We start from the raw sequence: 19,029 nt of genomic DNA, 5'->3' as shown, positions 1-19,029 counted from the left end.
TCACCTCATATGCATGTGAAAGCTGGACGGGGAATAAAGAAGACCAAAGAATTAATGCCTTTGAATTATGGTGTTGGTGGAGAATACTGACTATACCATGGACTTCCAGAAGAACAAACAAATCTCCCTTGGAAGAAGTACAGCCAGAATGCTCCTTAGAAGTGAGGATGGTGAAACTTCGTCTCTTGTACTTTGAACATGTTACCAAAAGGGACCAGTCCCTGGAAAAGGACATCATGGTTTGTAAAGTAGAGGGTCAGCACAAAACAAGACGACCCGCAAAGAGATGAATTGACACAGTGGCTGCAGTGGTAGGTTCAAGCATAGCAACAATTGTGAAGAAGGTGCAGGTCTGGGCAGTATTTCATTCTGTTGCATGTAGGGTCGCTATGAGTCCGAACCAATTTGACGGCACCTAAATAACAACATATACCCATGCAAATTTAGAATAGAAGAATGATACGGTTTCATTTGTGTATGTTGTTTTTTTTAACTGGCTACCTTATCTGGGTCTTAGAATTAGTGGTCCTTCAGTATCATTATATAAAATCTGTTTGTCCATACACTTCTTGATATTGCATCCTTTTAAAATTTAGATATTGTGTTAGGTATTCTTTTATTTCCATTTTAATACCAAACTTTACCTTTTTAATAGCTCAAGCCATATAATGTTTTCCTTTTGGAGAAAATTTACAGAAACCCTATGGAGATACAGTTTTATAACCAGGCCACTCATCTTGAAATCTTAGAAGACCCTTTCTCCTTTCATCTTACAAATAAAGTGAATCTTACAAAATAATGAATACTCTTCCCATTCCACATATGCTGGGCCAGAGGATGGTGATAAAATTTAAGAAGAAAGACATGGACAGTAGAAGTCATGTGCTGGTACTAGATTGATCTATGCCAGGCATTTTAAGTCTGTTATCTGTTATCATTTAGTACTTACATGAAGGGAGATACTAATTACAAAGAAAACTTATTCTTTTCAAATTCTTCTTCTTCTTTCTGTACCACCTGTGCCTTATTTGTTACCTGCCTCTGAATAAGATCGTTTGTCTGATTTACAGAAAAATTGCTTGTATTTATTTTTCCAAAATAGAGGTTGTGATTTGGATTTGGCAAACAGATATGAATTTGGGAATATAGTTTGAAAATAGTTCACAAAAACATCATAGGTTTTAGTGAAAAAGACAATGGGCTTTGAAAACACAGACTTATATTAACAGCTTTGTGATCCTAGGGAACCTTTCTGATCTTCAGTTTTCTCATCTATTAAATGGAATTGATGATACTTAACTAATAGGATTGCTGCGGAGATTAAATGAAATAATGTGTGTAATGTTCATAGCACACTGGCTGACACATACATGCTCAGTAAAGTTTGGACTCAAGTTTTCCCTTTTTTTCATAGTTACCTTGCTTTGTGATTTTGAGAGGTGTATGTAATTCAGTGTTTAGATAGTCTGAAAAGAAATACCAGTGAAGATTGTAAGAGTATTTACTGTTAGCTGCAAAATTGCTCTTTGGTAATACTTTGTTTTCAGAGTAGGTAGACTTCAGTCTATACTTGGAAATGATGACATTTGTTTATTCTTGGAAATGTTAAACATTCTGAATATCCCCATCCCCCTTTAGCCACTGAAATACTCATTTTTATTTAAAAATGTAGAGGTAAAGAATACTTGAAAGTACAGTGATTTATCATATCTTTAACATATTTACTAAGCAAGTCTTAAAATAACTCTAGGAAATTCTACTATGAATTTAAATTCACTGAGAATATTTTATTGGGAAACCTATATGCATGAGAAGGGGACAGTATATTCCATTTTAATTTATTGGGGATTATTTTATATGTGGAACCCTGGTGGCACAGTGGTTGAAAACTTGGCTGCTAACCAAAAGGTCAGCAGTTCGAATCCATCAGCTGCTTCCTGGAAATCCTATGAAACAGTTCTGCTCTGTCCTATAGGGTCGCTGTGAATTGGAATCAACTCAGCGGCAATGGGTTTGGTTTTTTTTACATTTATGTAAAGATCTTGACCTAATTGAGTGAACAAAAAAAAAAAAAAAAAAAATTGAGTGAACAGATACAATATTAACCTATGTAAACTTTTATCTACAGGAAATAAATACTGTGAAACTGGCAGCAAACTTTGGGAAACTTTGTACAGTCCCCCTGGACAGCATTCTTGTAGACAATGTTGCACTACAATTTTTTATGGGTAGGTAAATCCATTTTATGAAAATGATATAGTACTTGAAATTTTTAATAATTTTACTTATTGTAAATTTTAAATACTTAGTGTTAAGCATATGGCATTGGTGGTCCAGTGGTAGAATTCTAGCCTTTCATGCTGGTGACCTGCGTTCAGTTCCTAGTCAGCGCAGCTCATGCATAGCCCACCCATCTGTCAGTGGGGGCTTATGTGTTGCTCTGATGCTGAATAGATTTCACCTGAGCTTCCAGACCAAGATAGACTGGGAAGAAAGGCCTGGAAATGAGCCAGTTAAAGCCCTTTGGGTAACAATGGACTGATCTGCTCCCAATCAGGGGGATGGTGCAGGACTGGGCAGCATTTTGTTCCCTTGTACAAGGCATCACCACGAATCAGGGGCCTACCTGATAGCATCTGACAACAGCAGCAGCAGTTTTAAGCACGCCAGTGCACTCCTCTCATATTATTCTCTGAAAAGTTCAGTTTTCTATGGAAACCATGGAGGTAAATATTTATTTTTCTTTGCAGGAAATAAATGCTTATCATAACTCTAATGTACATTTCCTAAACTTCTTTTAAAATAAGCTGTAGGAGATTCTACTATAAATTAAAATTCATTGAGAAAGAGTATTGGGAGCACACTGTGTACGTAACCTGTTTATTTCATTTTTGTGAGTGGGGTAAGGAATTTGCTTTTATACATATATATGCATACATACATATAAATATATTTATACATGTATATATTCATATATATTGAATATACATTTTATTAATATTACATTTTCAGTATTCTTTTTTGTGATCAAAAATAAAGATGTGTGGTTTCCAGAGCCCATTCCATGTTTTAAGTATCTCTGGAAATACATTATGATTAATAACCTTTATTGAGAAAAGAAGCTGTATCTTGGTGGAGTTTTTATTGTACAACAAATATATTCCCTAGAGATTTTATGCACCACTCATCTTTCAGTTTGTTGTATTGTGGTGGCTTGTGTGTTGCTGTAATGCTGGAAGCTATGTCATTGGTATTTCAAATACCAGCAGGGTCACCCATGGTAGACAGGTGTCAGTGGAACTTCCAGACTAAGATAGACTAGGAAGAAGGACCTGGTGATCTACTTCTTAAAAAGTTGACCAGTGAAAACCTTATGAATAGCAGCAGAAGGTTGATGTAGTGCTGGAAGATGAGTTCCTCAGGTTGGAAGGCACTCAGAATACCACTGGGGAAGAGCTGCCTCCTCAGACTGGAGTTGACCTTAATGTCGTGTATGGAGTAGAGTTTTCGGGACCTTCATTTTCTGATGTGGCATGACTCAGAATGAGAAGAAACAACTGCAAACATGGAATGTATGACATACAAAAACTGGAAGTTGTCAAAAATGCAATTTAATGCTTGAAGATTGATATCCTGGGCATTAATGAGCTGAAATGGACTGATATTGGCCATTTTGAATGGGATAATCAAATGGTTTACTGTGCCTGTAATGACATATTGAAGAGGAAAAGTGTCACATTTATTGTCAAAAAGAACATTTTAAGATCTGTTCTGAAATACAACGCTGTGAGTGATAGGACAATGTTCATACACCTACAAGGAAGATTGGCTAACAGACTATTATTTAAATTTATGCACCAAACACTAATGCCAAAGATGAAGAAATTAAAATTTTTGTCAACTTCTGTAGTCTGAAATCGATCAAACATCTAATCAGAAGCATTGATAATTACTGGTGATTGCAATGCAAAAGTTGGAAATGAAGGATTGGTAGTTGGAAAATATGGCCTTGGTGATAGAAATGACCTCGAAGATTGCATGATAGAATTTTATAAGACCAACCACCTATTTATTGGAAACACCTTTCTTCAACAACTTAACGAGTAACTATACATGGGTCCTTGCCAGATGAAATACACAGGGATCAAATCAGTTTCTTCTGTGGAATGAGACAACCTCACTATCATCAGTCAGAACAAGGCCAGGGGACGATAGTGGAGCAGACCTGCAATTGTTCATATGCAAGTTGAAGTTGAAGCTGAAAAAATTAAAACAAGTCCGTGAAGGTCAGAGTATGACCTTGAGTATATCCCATCTGAATTTAGAGACTATCTCAAGAATAGATTTGATGTGTTCAACACTAATGACCAAAGACCCAACGAGCTGTGGGATGACATCAAAGACTTCATACATGAAGAAAGCAGAATATCATTAAAAAGTCAGGGAGGAAAGAAAAGACCAAAATGGATGTTAGAAGAGACTCTGAAGCTTACTTTTGAATGCAGAGTAGTAGCTAAAGCAAACGGAAGAAATGATGAAGTAAAAGAGCTGAACAGAAGATTTCAAAGGGCAACTCGAGAAGACAAAGTAAAGTATAATGAAATGTGCAAAGACCTGGAGTTAGAAAACCAAAAAGAAATAACATGCTCAGCATTTCTCAAGCTGAAAGAACTGAAGAAAAAATTCAAGCTTGGAGTTGCAATAGTGAAAGATTCTATGGGGAAAATATTAAAGACGCATAAAAGAAGATGGAAGGAATACACAGAGTCACTATATAAAAAGAATTGGTGAATGTTTAGCCATTTCAATAGGTAGCATATGATTAAGAACTGGTAATATTGAAGGAAGTCCAAGCTGCACTGAAGACAATGGTGAAAAACAAGTTTCCAGAAACTGACAGAATACCAGTTGAGATGTGTCAACAAATGGATGCAGCTCTGGAATCACTCACTCACCCATGCCGAGAAATTTGGAAGACAGCTACCTGGCCAACCGACAAGAAGAGATCTATATGTCTGCCCATTCCAAAGAAAAGTGATTCAACAGAATGCAGAAATTATCTGACAATATCATTAATATCCCATCCAAGTAAAACTTTGTTAAAGATGATCCAAAAACGATTGCAATAGTACATCGACAAGAAACTGTCAGAAATTCAAGCTGGGTCAGAAGACGATGTGGAATGAGGGATTTCATTGCTGATGTCAGGTGGATCTTGCCTGAAAGCAAAGAATTCCAGAACGATGTTAACCTGTGGCTTATTGATTGACCATGCAAAGGCATTTAACTGAGCGGCTCATGCATTACAGATATGAATTCCAGAACACTTAACTGTGCTCATGTGGATCCTGTTTGTAGACCAGGAGGCAGTCATTTGAGTAGAACAAGGGGATAGTGAATGGTTTAATATCAGAAAACGTGTGCGTCAGGATAGTATCCTTTCACCCTATTTACTCAATCTGTTCGGAGCAAATGATCTGAGAAGCTGGATAATGTAAAGAAAGTGGCATTGGGATTAGAGGAGGATTCATTAACAACCTGTGATAGGCAGATGACACAACCTTGTTTGCTCAAAAAGGAGATTTGAAGTATTTACTGATATAGATCAAAGACTACAGCCTTCAGTATGGATTATACCTCAACATAAAGAAAACAAAGAAAAAACTGGACAAATAAACAACATGATGATAAATGGAGAAAATATTGAAGTTGTCAAGGATTTCATTTTACTTGAATCGACAGTCAACACTTATGGAAGCAGCAGTCAGGAAATCAAAAGGCACATTGCATTGGGCAAATCTGCTGCAAGAGACCTTTTTAAAATGTTAAAAAGCTACGATGTCATTTTCAGGACTACGGTGCACCTGACTCAAGCCATGGTATTTTCAGTGGCCTCATATGCATGCAAAAACTGGGCAATGAATAAGGAAGGCCAAAGAATTGATGACTTTGAATTATGGTGTTGTCACAGAATACTGAATACACCATGAATTGCCAGAAGAGCAAATAAATCTAAAAGGCTCCTTAGAAGCAGAGGATGGCGAGATTTAGTCTGACTTTGGACATATTATCAGGAGGAACCAGCCCCTGGAGGAGAGCATCATGCTTGGCTAAGAAGAGGATCAGTGGAAAAGAGAAAGATCCCCAACGAGATGCATTGACGCAGTGGCTGCAACAGTGGGCTCAAATATAGCAATGATTGTGAGGATGGCACAGGACTGGGCAATGTTTTGTTCTTTTGAACAAAAGTATGAGTTGGAATCGACTTGCCAGTTTCTTAAAACAACAGAGTTTGTATCGTAAAAAATGACTTGTTGTTGTTGTTGTTAGTATGTGCTTTGATTTGTGTTTCCTATTTTATGCAACTGTTCTTAATCAGTTTGTGTTTCCTATGCAACTGTTCTTAACCAGTTTTTGCAAAATGTAGCATTATAAGTACTTCAAACTGCAATTTTTCCTACCTGCTTCTAACTGCATGCACCCAAAATGTGATTTTAATATCTATGCTGTTATGGATTTTGTTTGGCAGATTACATGCAGCAAACTGGAGGTCAAGCACATCTTTTCTTCTGGATGACAGTGGAAGGATACCGGGTTACAGCCCAACAGCAGCTAGAGGTTTTATTAAGTCGTCAGAAAGATGGGAGACATCAAAGCAACCAAACCAAAGGTCTCTTAAGAGCAGCTGCTGTTGGAATTTATGAGCAGTATTTATCAGAAAAGGTGAGGATACATTTTGATTAATGTTTCCTTCTCTTTGGCAGAATGATTAATACTACTAATTGTGAAACTTGCAAATGTCCATATTTATGCTGAGTATAACTACCTCTTTATTTATTTATTTTTTATAACTACCTCACAAACATCATACCTTTTAGCCCTGACGACAGTCTTACTGTGTATTCTCATTTTACAAATGAAGAAACTGATTTTTAGAAAACAGAACTAGCTTGACAAGAGTCATACAAATACAAATGACAGAGTCAAGATGCACTGTCACTTGTACTTTAGATTCAATGACACAAATTGGTTAGAAGTAAAAGGATGGAAAAAGATAATGCATGCAAACAGTAACCAACCAGAACTGCAGTGGCTCTACTAATACTAAATAAAACAGACTTAAGACAAAAATTGTTATTAGTGAGAAAGAGGAACATTTTATAAGGAGAAAAGGGTCAATTCATTAGAATGATAAAATAATTATAAATATATATGTACCTAACAACAAAGTCCCTAAATACATGAAATAAAAACTGACAGAATTTAAAGGAGAAGTAGAAATTATCTGTCAGGTTTTTTTTGTTTTTTTTTTTAAGGTATATCTTCTTTTAATCTGGTTGCTTATAAGATTTTGTTTTTGGTTTTTAGCTGTTTTAATATAATGTGCCTAATTGTGGTTCTCTTTTATGTATCCTCCTTGAGGTTTTTATTGCCTAATCTATGGCTTTGTGTCTTAGATTTGGAAAATGCTTGACATTACAAAATTCTTCAAATATTGCTTCTGCTCCTAATTTTTTTTTCTTATTCTCTTGTGTTTCAGTTATTCTTATTTTAGACCTTTCACCACATTTTCTGTTTCTAATGCTTTCCTTTACCTTTCTGTGCATTATTCTGAATATTTTCTGTTCAGAAATTTTCCTGTGTCTAATCTATTAAACCTATTTATTCAGTTGTTTCAGTTTTTGTAATATCTATTTGATTATTTTTATAGTGTTTTTTACTTTATTATTAAATCTTCAATCTTTTATTTCCTTGAGCATTTTAATCATAGTTATTTTAATGTCCATGTTTGCTAGCTTTTTTTATTTTTATCTTGTCTCCTCATGTGCATGGTTAGTTGTGATTCAATGTAAAATGCAGAACAGGAAAAATCATAGAGATGATTATAGAGATGTTACTACCTTCCTCCGGAGAGGATTTACGTTTGCTTTTGCCATGTGGTTGGTGTTATTAGCAACCCAGATCACCTTAATCTCATTTAAAAATTGAGTAGATTGTAAACTTGGCTTCAGTACCTTTGAGGACTGATCTAATTTTTCATCACCTAGTCCAAGAATTTAGCTTTTCTTTCCTTCGCCCTCGAGTACATGAAACGCTTTGCCTCTCCTTTCAGACACCCACCTGAATTACCAGATACCTTCATGGGAAAAATGGGTCTAAATGCTAAATCCTTTCTCAGATTTTGGTTCTGTAATTTTGCAATGCCTAGTTAGCTCTCTGGAAACGCTCTCCAGTATTTTCAAACAGATTTTTAAAACACGTGTTTTGTCCAGCTTTTCTGGTTATTCTCAACAGAGTGGTTATTTTGATTTATTTATACTTCAATACTGGAAGCAGAAAGTAAAGAGAATTTAATATACTTTTTGGTGTTGCTGGACCTTTAAGGTATAAGGTAAGGAATGTCAAAAGATGTCTACAGAGCGGTAGACAAGCCAAATCAAGGAGGTCAAATAAAAACCTGGATTTTATTTCACAAGCAGTATGAACCTATCTTTAAAGTTAATAGACTAATAAGTCTAGTAATGAACTTTAATGGATGGATTAATGAATCTGTCTTGAAAGTAGGGAATCTACTCTCTGAAATTTTGTGAGCTTATAAGGATTTTTTATTTTATTTTTGGAATTACATCCTTAACTTTCACAAATTCTCATTTGGGGTCTTATATCCCAGAAAAATTAGAATCTCCACTGTACCACACCACAGAGTTTTAAGGAGAGGAAGATCATGGTAAGGTTGGCATTTTGGATAGAGTGCTCTAGTGGCTATGGTGTAAAGGACAGGAAGAGAAGAATATAGTCTAAAATATTTGAGATAAAATCAGCAGGACTTCGGTGGTTATAACTCTTTGAGGATTAAGGAAAAGTGATTACTAAGACGTGATTCCAGAAAAATCCAAAATGGATTTTGTTCTAATTGTTAAAATGATACAGGCTCATTGCAAACATTTGGAAAATGCAGCAGAAATCACCTGTTCACTATTTCCCTGAAGTAACCACTGTTCATATTTTTTGAATTCCACTGTTTCCACGTGTGTTTTTCATTGTGGTTATGTGCTGTGTCGGTGACGTCTGATAGACCTTTCTGTGATGATTGTAGCCATTAACCCCATAGGACTTCTGAATGCTTGAAATGTGATTAAGGAACTGAATTCTTGATTTAAATAAATGCACGTGGCTAAAGGTTACTGTATTTGACAATACAGCTCTATATGCCGTTTGGATGACTGGGTGGGTGATGATGGAGGAAGGTGATATTATAAGGTGAATTCAGCTTTGTTTATTTTGGAACTTGATATGTCTGTGGTACCTTTAAAAACATAACTGATAGTTGGGTGTCACCTCCAAAGAGTGAGATACTAGGATGACCTGATAATGATAATTCAGATGTTTGGTAGTTGAAACTTAATAAGGTAGATAAAGCATTGAATAAAAAATAAGTGTGCTGAGTTTGAGTCCTGGGGAACAATCACATGTAAGATTAAAGTATAAGGAGATTGAGAGGATTAATGATCAGAGAAGTAGGAGGAAAACTAGGGATGTTGACTTTATAGAAAGGCAAAGGTAATGATTAACTGTGCCAAGTAGTAGGAAAATGTAGTAAAATGATTACTGAAAATTATCCATTAGACTTACCAAGGGGATTTTCTCTAGAAAGTTAAAAAATAATAATAAAAACAAGCGTATTTAAGATGCACATATGAGATGAGGGAGTAGAAACAATAATATAAACTAATTTTTGATATACATGGGTGCTGTTTTTAAGAATGTGAAGGAGTAGTGGAAAATACGTAAGGTAATGTTAAAGAGAGGGAGTGGGGTGTCAATTTTAGATAAAGCAGTGATTTTAGAGAAAGAAAGCTGCTTTTTAGCAGATCATATTTTAAGTAAAAATTGCATAAAGTTAAAGAAGTGTAGTCATAAAATAATTTGTCAGAAGAGAATTCCAGTAAGGGCAAATGTAAATTAAAAAATCTTGAAGTGGGACTTTTGGTTTTTTGTCTTTAATTTTCTCTATGAAATCAAAAGTGGTGGGTTTTCTGTTGACATAAGAGAACTTAAAATTTGTGTAATCCTAAAATGACGAAGGCTAGATGTAGGCATTGAAGGGGAAGGGAGAGCAAGCTGGCTGGCCTTCTAGAAAGCCCAGCAAAGGCCAGAGACGGTTAGTTTTAGTGGATCTGGTCTGTGTAGTTGTATGGCTTTCCTGCATTTATCCATCATTTAGATTTCTGTGTTTCAGAGCAGAGGTTGGAACTAGTGTTAGTGTTTTGCCCAGTGGGTACAGAAGAAATATTGGGTAACAAGAGCTTTTATGGTATTAGTAAGACTATTTCAGAAGATTAGCCATGTGACTTGGACTAGGTAGGGAAAAAAGTGAGGCTAGGAGGGTCTGGCAAACTGGAAGAAAATGGTAGGGGCAAAGAACTAGAATCTTCGGAGGTTAATGAACATGGGTAGTGGAAATGAGATTGTGAATATCTGAAAAAAACAAAAGGATAAGTACATGAGGTGAGACTAGGAAAGAGGTTAGTAGTAATTTGAGATACAGTGCTTACTAAGCAATTCATATGATAGATGCTGAATTACATTGCCAACTTATGTGGGTTGCATCTTAGCGCAGAGCAGAAGTGCATTCTCTGTGTAAAAGATTATCTTCTGTGGACAGTTACTTTTTTTGAGAGCTGCCAGAAAAGGCAGTTGTTCTTCATTGTAGAGGATGACAAGTTTAAGATTTTAAGATTTAAAAACATTATAAATAATGCTTCAACTATTTTAGGTTTTAAAAATAAAGAAATATACTCCTGAATATAATGTAAATGCTAAATATAACTATATTCATACAGTGTAATTTTATATAGTGGCACACACAATCTGGATTAATTTTAGTGATGTGATATCATATGAATTAAGTAAGCCCCAAAAGATTTCATACTGTGTAATACTCCTTTTTTTACAAGGTAAAAACAACTAAATTTGATGATTTGATGATTCCCTTGAATAGGAAGAGGCAAGATATGAGATGTTGGAAGCGGGAGAGAAAGTATAGTTAGATGTAGGATATTGTTAAGGTTTTTAAATTGGCTGTGGATAGTGAGTTTATTGGTTTTTTACATCCTTAAAAATAATGGAATTATAAATAAAAGAGAATAAATAAATAAATAAAAGAGGGCTATAAAAAAAAAAAAAAACCTGTTGCCATCGAGTTGATTCCAACTCATAGCGACCCTATAGGACAGGGTAGAACTGCCCCATACGGTTTCCAAGGAGTGCCTGGTAGATTCAAACTGCCCACCTTTTGGTTAGCAGCCGTAGCTCTTAACCACTCTGCTACTAGGGTTTCCAAAAGAGGGCTATAGATGAACTATTGATGTGTGTCATGTTTTAGGTTGATCAGCTATCCTGGGTTACTCAGAACTGCCCTGGGTTTAGCACTGAGTGACATTCCATGTCCTGGGAAGCCCCTCCCTGGGCTATAAAGTAATTTTTCACACTGAAAAGTCATATTTCATATTTCTGTGTAGTATCTATCATATTATGCATCTTCAAATAGAAATTCTTAGAACAAGTTAAATTTGCACATCCTCTTCCTCCCACATCACACTGAAACTTTGTTGCAGCTTTGGTCATAAAACCAAATTTAGGATAAAAACCCCTGTTGATGTTGGGTTGATTCGGACCCATAGCTCCGTAACAGGACACAGTAGAACCGCCTCATACAGTTTCCAAGGAGTGGCTGGTGGATTCAGAATGCCAACCTTTTATTTAGCAGCTGTAGCTCTTAACCCTTGCGCCACCAGGTCTCCAAATTTTAGGATAGGACAGTATGTTTTCAAGGCTGTTCAGAAGGATTTTTGCTGTAGTGTCAAATGATAGTCACAAATGGCTTATTCTTTTGGCAGTTTTTTAAATACACATTCAGTAGTATTGGATACTCATACTAATTAATTCCTAATAACTGTTCCCTAAGTGCCAGACCCTGTGGTATATATCTTACATATATATCTTTTAATACTTATAAATAATCTCTTGTTCATTTTACAGACTGCGAAAATGTAGCTTAGTGAGAGGTAAAGTAATTTGCCTGGCAAGTAGTTGTTAGGTGCCGACGACTCAGCTCTGATTCATAGTGACCCTATGCACAACAGAAAGAAACACTGTCCTATCCTGCTCCATCCTTAAAATTGTTGCTGTGCTCATTGTTGTAGCCACTGTGTCAATCTACCTTATTGAGGGTCTTCCTCTTTTCCTCTGACCCCGTACTTTGCCAAGCAGGATGTCCTTCTCCAGGGACTGATCCCTCTGACAGCATGTCCAAAGTATGTAATATGCAGTCTTGCCATCCTGCTTCTAAGGAGTGTTCTGGTTGTACTTCTTCCAAGACAGACTTGTTCGTTCTTTTGGCAGTCCGTGGCATACTCAATATTCTTTGCCAGCACCACAATTCGAAGGCATCAGTTCTTCTTTGGTCTTCCTTATTCACACGCATATGATGCAATTGAAAATACCATGGCTTGGGTCAGGTGCACCTTAGTCTTCAAGGTGACGTCTTTGCTTTTCAACACTTTAAAGAGGTCCTTTGCAGCAGATTTACTCAGTGCAATGCTTCATTTGATTTCTTGACTGCTGCTTCCATAGCTGTTGATTGTGGATCCAAGTAAAATGAAATCCTTGACAACTTCAATCTTTTCTCTGTTTATGATGATATTTCTTATTGGTCCAGTTGTGAGGATTTTTGTTTTCTTTATAGTTGAGGTGCAATCCATACTGAAGGCTGTGGTCTTTGATCTTCATTAGTAAGTGCTTCAAGTTCTCTTCACTTTCAGCAAGCAAGGTTGTGTTATCTGCATAACGCAGGTTGTTAATGAGTCTTCCTCCAATCCTGATGCCCCGATCTTCTTCACATAGTCCGGCTTCTCAGATTATTTGCTCACCATACAGATTGAATAGGTATGGTGAAAGGATACAACCTTGATGCACACCTTTCCTGACTTTAAACCAGTTAGTATCCCCTTCTTTTGTCTGAACAACTGCCTCTTGATCTATGTAAAGGTTCCTCATGAGCACACTTAACTGTTCTGGAATTCCCGTTGTGCACGGTGTTATCCATAATTTGTTATGATCCACATAGTCGAATGCCTTTGCATAGTCAATAGAACACAGATAAACATCTTTCTGGTGTTCTCTGCTTTCAGCCAGGATCGATTTGATTTCAGCAATGATATCCCTGGTTCCACATCTCTTCCGAAACCAGCCTGAATTTCTGGCAGTTCCCTGTCAATGTATTGCTATAGCCATTTTTGAATGACCTTCAGCAAAATTTTGCTCGTGTGTGTTATTAATGATATTGTTCCATAATTTCCACATTTGGTTGGATCACCTTTCTTGGGGATAAGCATAAATATGGATCTTTTCCAGTCAGTTGGTCAGGAAGCTGTCTTCCATATTTCTTGGCATAGACGTGTGAGCACCTCCAGCACTGCATCTGTTCGTTGAACACATCTGATTTGATATTCCATCAATTCCTGGAGCCTTATTTTTGGCCAATGCTTTCAGAGCAGCTTGGACTTCTTCCTTCAGTACCATTGGTTCCTGATCATATGCCACCTCTTGAAATGGTTGAACATCGACTAATTCTTTTTGGTATAATGACTCTGTATTCCTTCCATCATCTTTTGATGCTTCCTGCGTTGTCTAATATCTTCCCCATAGAATCCTTCACTATTGCAACTCGAGACTTGAATTTTTTCTTCAGTTCTTTCAGCTTGAGAAACGCCAAGTGTGTTCTTCCCTTTTGGTTTTCCATCTCCAGCTCTTTGCATGTGTTGTTATAATACTTTGTCTTCTCAAGCTGCTCTTTGAAATCTTCTGTTCAGTTCTTTTACTTCATCATTTCTTCCTTTTGCTTTAGCTGCTTGACGTTTATGAGCAAGTTTTGGAGCCTTCTGTTACATCCATCTTGATCTTTCTTTCCTGTCTTTTCAATGACCTCTTGCTTTCTTCATGTATGATGTCCTTGATGTCATTCCGCAACTTGTCTGGTCTTCGGTCATTAGTGTTCAGTGCCTCAAATCAGTTCTTGAGATGGTCTCTAAATTCAGGTGGGATATACTCAATGCCATATTTTGGCTCTCGTGGACTTGCTCTGATTTTCTTAATTTTCAGCTTGAACTTGCATATGAGCAATTGATGGCCTGTTCCACAGTCAGCCCCTGGCCTTGTTCTGACTGGTGATATTGAGCTTTTCCATCGTCTCTTTCCACAGATATAGTCAGTTTGATTCCTGTGTGTTCCACCTGGTGAGGTCCATGTGTATACCAAAAAAAAAAAAAAAACCCAGTTTTTTTTTTTTTTTAGTCACTGTTTATGTTGGTGAAAGAAGGTATTTGTAATGAAGAAGTCTTTGGTCTTGCAAAATTCTGTCATTTGATCTCCAGCACTGTTTCTATCACCAAGGCCATATTTTCTAGCTACCGATTGTTCTTCTTTGTTTCCAACTTCCATATTCCAATCACCAGCAACTATCAATGCATCCTGATTTCATGTTCGATCAGTTTCAGCGTGCTGCAGCTGATAAAAATCTTCTGTTCATCTTTGGCCTTAGTGTTTGGTGCATAAATTTGAATAAGAGTCGTATTAACTGGTCTTCCTCGTAGGCGTATGGCTGTATGGCTATTGTCCTATCACTGACAGTGTTGTATTTCAGGATAGATCTCAAAATGTTCTTTTTGGCAATGAACGCAACACCATTCCTCTTGAAATTGTCATTCTCAGCATAGTAGACTATATGGTTGTCCAATTCAAAATGGCCAATACCAGTCCATTTCAGCTTACCAGTGCCTAGGATATTGATGTTTATGTGTTCCATTTCATTTTTGATGATTTCCAATTTTCCTAGATTTACACTTCATACGTTCTGGGTTCCAATTATTAATGGATGTTTGCAGCTGTTTCTTCTCATTTTGAGTCGTGCCACATCAGCAAATGAAGGTCCCGAAAGCTTTACTCCATCCACGTTATTAAGGTCGACTCTACTTTGAGGAGGAAGCTCTTCCCCAGTCGTCTACTGAGTGGCTTCCAACCTGGGGGGCTCATCTTCCAGAGCTATATCAGACAGTGTCCCACTATTATTCATAAGGTTTTCACTGGCTAATGCTTTTCAGAAGTAGACTGCAGCATCCTTTTTCCTAGCCTGTCTTAGCCTGGAAGCTCAGGTGAAACCTGTTCTCCATGGGTGATCCTGCTGGTATTGAATACCGGTGGCATAGCTTCCAGCATCATAGCAACATGCAAGTCTGCACAGCTGGACATTCTGACAGACACGTGGGGGCTTGGCAAGAGTCAAGGTTTAAACCATGCTTGTCTGCCTGCCAGTGTACTGCGTAGTACACTATGAAGAGCAGGTTCTAGCTCTTATTTCAGTCCTCTTAAACATCAAGGCTTCCTTTACAAATCCAGGATTCTTATTTGCCAGTTACTTTTAATAATATGATTCTGTTACTTTATTCTACTAACAAGGATTAATTTGTGTTTGGAAATTCCAAAGGTCATTGCTACAGTTATTTTTTCTCTGTTTGCTAGGCATCTCCAAGGGTTACTGTTGATGACTATTTGGTAGCAAAATTAGCAGATACTTTGAATCATGAAGATCCAACCCCTGAAATCTTTGATGACATTCAAAGGAAGGTATTAAATATGATATTTACCATTTTCTCTTTCTTGAAAAAATACATTTTTATGTGTACATATTTAGTTTTTAAAACGGTTATTGAAACATTTAAGAAGTGGAGTGGTAACTAAAAAGATAACTTATGATAATAAAACCCAAAAAACCCGTTGCCATCGAGTTGATTACGAGTTATAGCGCCTCTAAAGGACAGAGTAGAACTGTCCCCATAGGGTTTCCAAGGAGCATTTGGTGAATTTGAACTGCTGATCCTTTTGGTTAGCAGCCGTGGCTCTTAACCACTATGCTACCAGGGCTCCAGTTATGGTAATAATACCTCTTAATTACAAAAAAAAAAAAGAACCAATTTTTTGTTATTTATTTAATTAACAGAGGAGGGAAATATTTATATTAGGTTGTTTATTCGAATCTGACTAAGGAACCTGACATTGTAGTCTTCATAAATTGATGAATGCATAAATAAAGGGTCTGTCAAATTCATTATAATATGCACCTGGAGCCTTTCTTTATGTGGACTTTTTGGAGAACATTACTTCTCAGAACGTTATAAATAGCCTGCTGTCATGTCATGTGTGTTATAGCAGAACTCTGTCAGCACTTAGTTACTGGAGGTACCAGAGGAAACTATTAGTTGTGACATACCATGTTTTTACACATATGACATGCCTGTTACACGTTTTTTTCCCAACTGCACTGTGGCAGAACTGCTTTACTCAATATCTCCATTTCCATGCGGTATATGTGTGGACACATTATTTACGTGGGCATGTTATTTGTGAAAAATATGGTAGTCTTACTGCTGACATCTTAACTGTGGGGCCTGTGATGCATTATGGCAAGACCTCAGTATAACTTTTGGTTAATGTTTATTTAGTGAAAATAAGCACGTTAACCTGTATTGATAACTAAGTATCTTGATTTGTTTCAATAAGGTATATGAATTGATGCTGCGAGATGAAAGATTTTACCCTTCCTTCAGGCAGAATGCACTTTATGTGCGCATGCTAGCTGAGCTGGATATGTTAAAAGATCCTAGTTTCAGAGGATCAGATGATGGTGATGGAGGTAAGGCGATGCACATTTTACATGTATGTGTGTGTATTCCTGTATATATTCTACTTACTAAAAAAGTGACCTTTTAAACAAGGTACAAAATGTTCTTGAACCCCAAATATAAACTGTTATATATCTAAAATCTATACGTGAATGACAACATGTAGTTAGTATAAAACCAAACCAACCCAAACCCAGTGCCGTCGAGTCGATTCCAACTCATAGCGACCCTATAGGACAGAGTAGAACTGCCCCATAGAGAGAGAGTTTCCAAGGAGCGCCTGGCAGATTCGAACTGCTGACCTCTTGGTTAGCAGCTGTAGCACTTAACCACTCTGCCGCCAGGGTTTCCGTAGTTAGTATATTAAAATAAAATATTGAAAATGTAGCAACAGACTAGACTGTAACTATAGAGGCTTTAATTTTTTTCCCCCCCTTTCAGTGGATTTTTTTGTGTTTGTTTTAACATAACTTGTCTTTGGTGAGAAAATTTAAGAGGTGAATGGACCTTAGAACAATGTGCCAAAAAAAAAAAAAAAAAAAATACCAGTTGCCATCTATTGGAGTATATAAATGAATAAAAAGAGTAGTTATTTGTTTACTCATTTTAGTTATCACCTTGCTGTTAACCCTGGGGAAACCCTGGTGGTACAGTGGGTTAAGGCCTCAGGCTGCTACCCAAAGGTGAGCGGTTCGAATTCACCAACCGCTTCTTAGAAACCCTATGGGGTGGTTCTGCTCTGTCCTATGGGCTCCCTGTGAGTTGGAATTGACTCGAGGGCAATGGGTTTTGTTTTTCTTTTTTTTGGTTGTTGACCAAGGGGTACTCCTAGGATGACATTTCCTGGTTAGTTTTTGTGACCACAGTTCTGAGGAATCTTGGGTATTTAGAGCTGTTGAAGTAAGGAGCCAAATACTAACTGCCTCTTTTTAGAAGTAATGGGAAATTGCTTTGGTGACCCATTTAAAGATCCAGATTCATAAATAACCTCATAAGTGCTAGAAACCTTATATTAACTTTAAATTGTATATGAATATTGCTTTAACCATATATTCATTTGTGTTTTAACAGAGGGATACCTTAATTGTAACTTAATTTGTTCAGATATACAATAAAACCCTGAGAGAAAAGATTATTGCTTGGTATTAATTTTAGTAACTTACTCTAACATTAATTTTTACCATTTATTTTTCCTAGTTGCTTTTTAATTAAATGGCATTGCATGTAGACTTTTAAATATCTTTCGATCTGTTAGTTACATATGTTATATATAATGATGCTATCACATATATTAGTTGTATTGATTTAGGAATCTAGATTCCAATGTTCTTGAGCCAAATCTACTACCAAGAATAAGTGGATCTATTAGATATATTAAAAATCAATCTATTTATCGTTCACACTAAAGAAGAATTTTATTTGTAATATTTCTTAATCCAAAGAGGTAAAACTGAAATAGCACTGACTTTTCCTAATGGACTTCACATGAGTGTTTCCTCACGCCTACCCTGTATTAGACTTCATATGATACTGTGAGAATAAAAAAGTCATTTAGTATTAGCTTCTTGTGCATAATGACCTTTTTTGGGGGGGGAGGGTGCAGCTATAGCTACATATGTAAATTTTTCACCAAAATATTTGGTTTGGAAAGCCATGGGACTTTAGGGACTGAGATGTTCAGGCGTATGCCACAGTTTTCCTTACTGTTCTGTTATGTCTTAACTTATCTGATTTTGATTCTTGTTGTTTAAACCTTAAGAAAAAACTGTTTCAAAAGTTTTTTACTGCATTCTAAGTTGAATTTTTCCCCCACAGAATCTTTTAATGGGTCTCCTACAGGAAGCATAAATTTGGTAAGTACTGTTACGGGTACTTTAAATATTAAAATAACTTCAGTATTTTTAAATGATTCTTTCATTACAGTTCTGTGATTGTAAATCTGTCAGTGACAGTGTTCACATTGGAATTTATTTTGTCTTCCCTTACATTTAGAAAAGATTTGTAAAACCAGTTGGGATAACGGAAAAACGTGTAGATAGTTCTTAAAGTTCACTAAAAAAAAATTCAGATTGATATGAAAAAATTTTTTTTTTTTTGGCTTAGAGCCTTTTGTAGTGAATTAAGCAACTGACTACCTCTGTAATGATTCAGTGGTTTAAGAATGACATGTTATTAGCATATAAGCTATCATTGGCCTGTCATATATTCAGGTGAAGTGTGAAATAATGAACATTTTAGTACTCTTTTAGTGTATATCCAGCATTGCCAATGAATAACTTATTTCCTAAAA

General features: G+C 36.4%; 1 protein-coding gene across 4 annotated transcripts in view; it reads left to right on the top strand.

Annotated features, from left to right (window-relative positions):
- Positions 1-19,029, top strand: part of SNX13 (sorting nexin 13) — a 158,772-nt gene that overhangs the window by 82,897 nt on the left and 56,846 nt on the right. For all 4 annotated transcript variants that reach the window (XM_023544375.2, XM_064290034.1, XM_010587227.3 and 1 more), the window contains exons 12-16: positions 2,129-2,228; positions 6,530-6,723; positions 15,580-15,684; positions 16,618-16,750; positions 18,555-18,592. In XM_023544375.2, coding sequence (XP_023400143.1) covers positions 2,129-2,228; positions 6,530-6,723; positions 15,580-15,684; positions 16,618-16,750; positions 18,555-18,592 — 570 coding nt within the window. The remainder of the gene's footprint in view (positions 1-2,128; positions 2,229-6,529; positions 6,724-15,579; positions 15,685-16,617; positions 16,751-18,554; positions 18,593-19,029) is intronic.

This window comes from Loxodonta africana, chromosome 8, assembly GCF_030014295.1.
Source record: "Loxodonta africana isolate mLoxAfr1 chromosome 8, mLoxAfr1.hap2, whole genome shotgun sequence".
In the NCBI taxonomy this organism is placed as follows: domain Eukaryota; kingdom Metazoa; phylum Chordata; class Mammalia; order Proboscidea; family Elephantidae; genus Loxodonta; species Loxodonta africana.
This window is presented reverse-complemented; position numbering and strand designations above follow the sequence as displayed.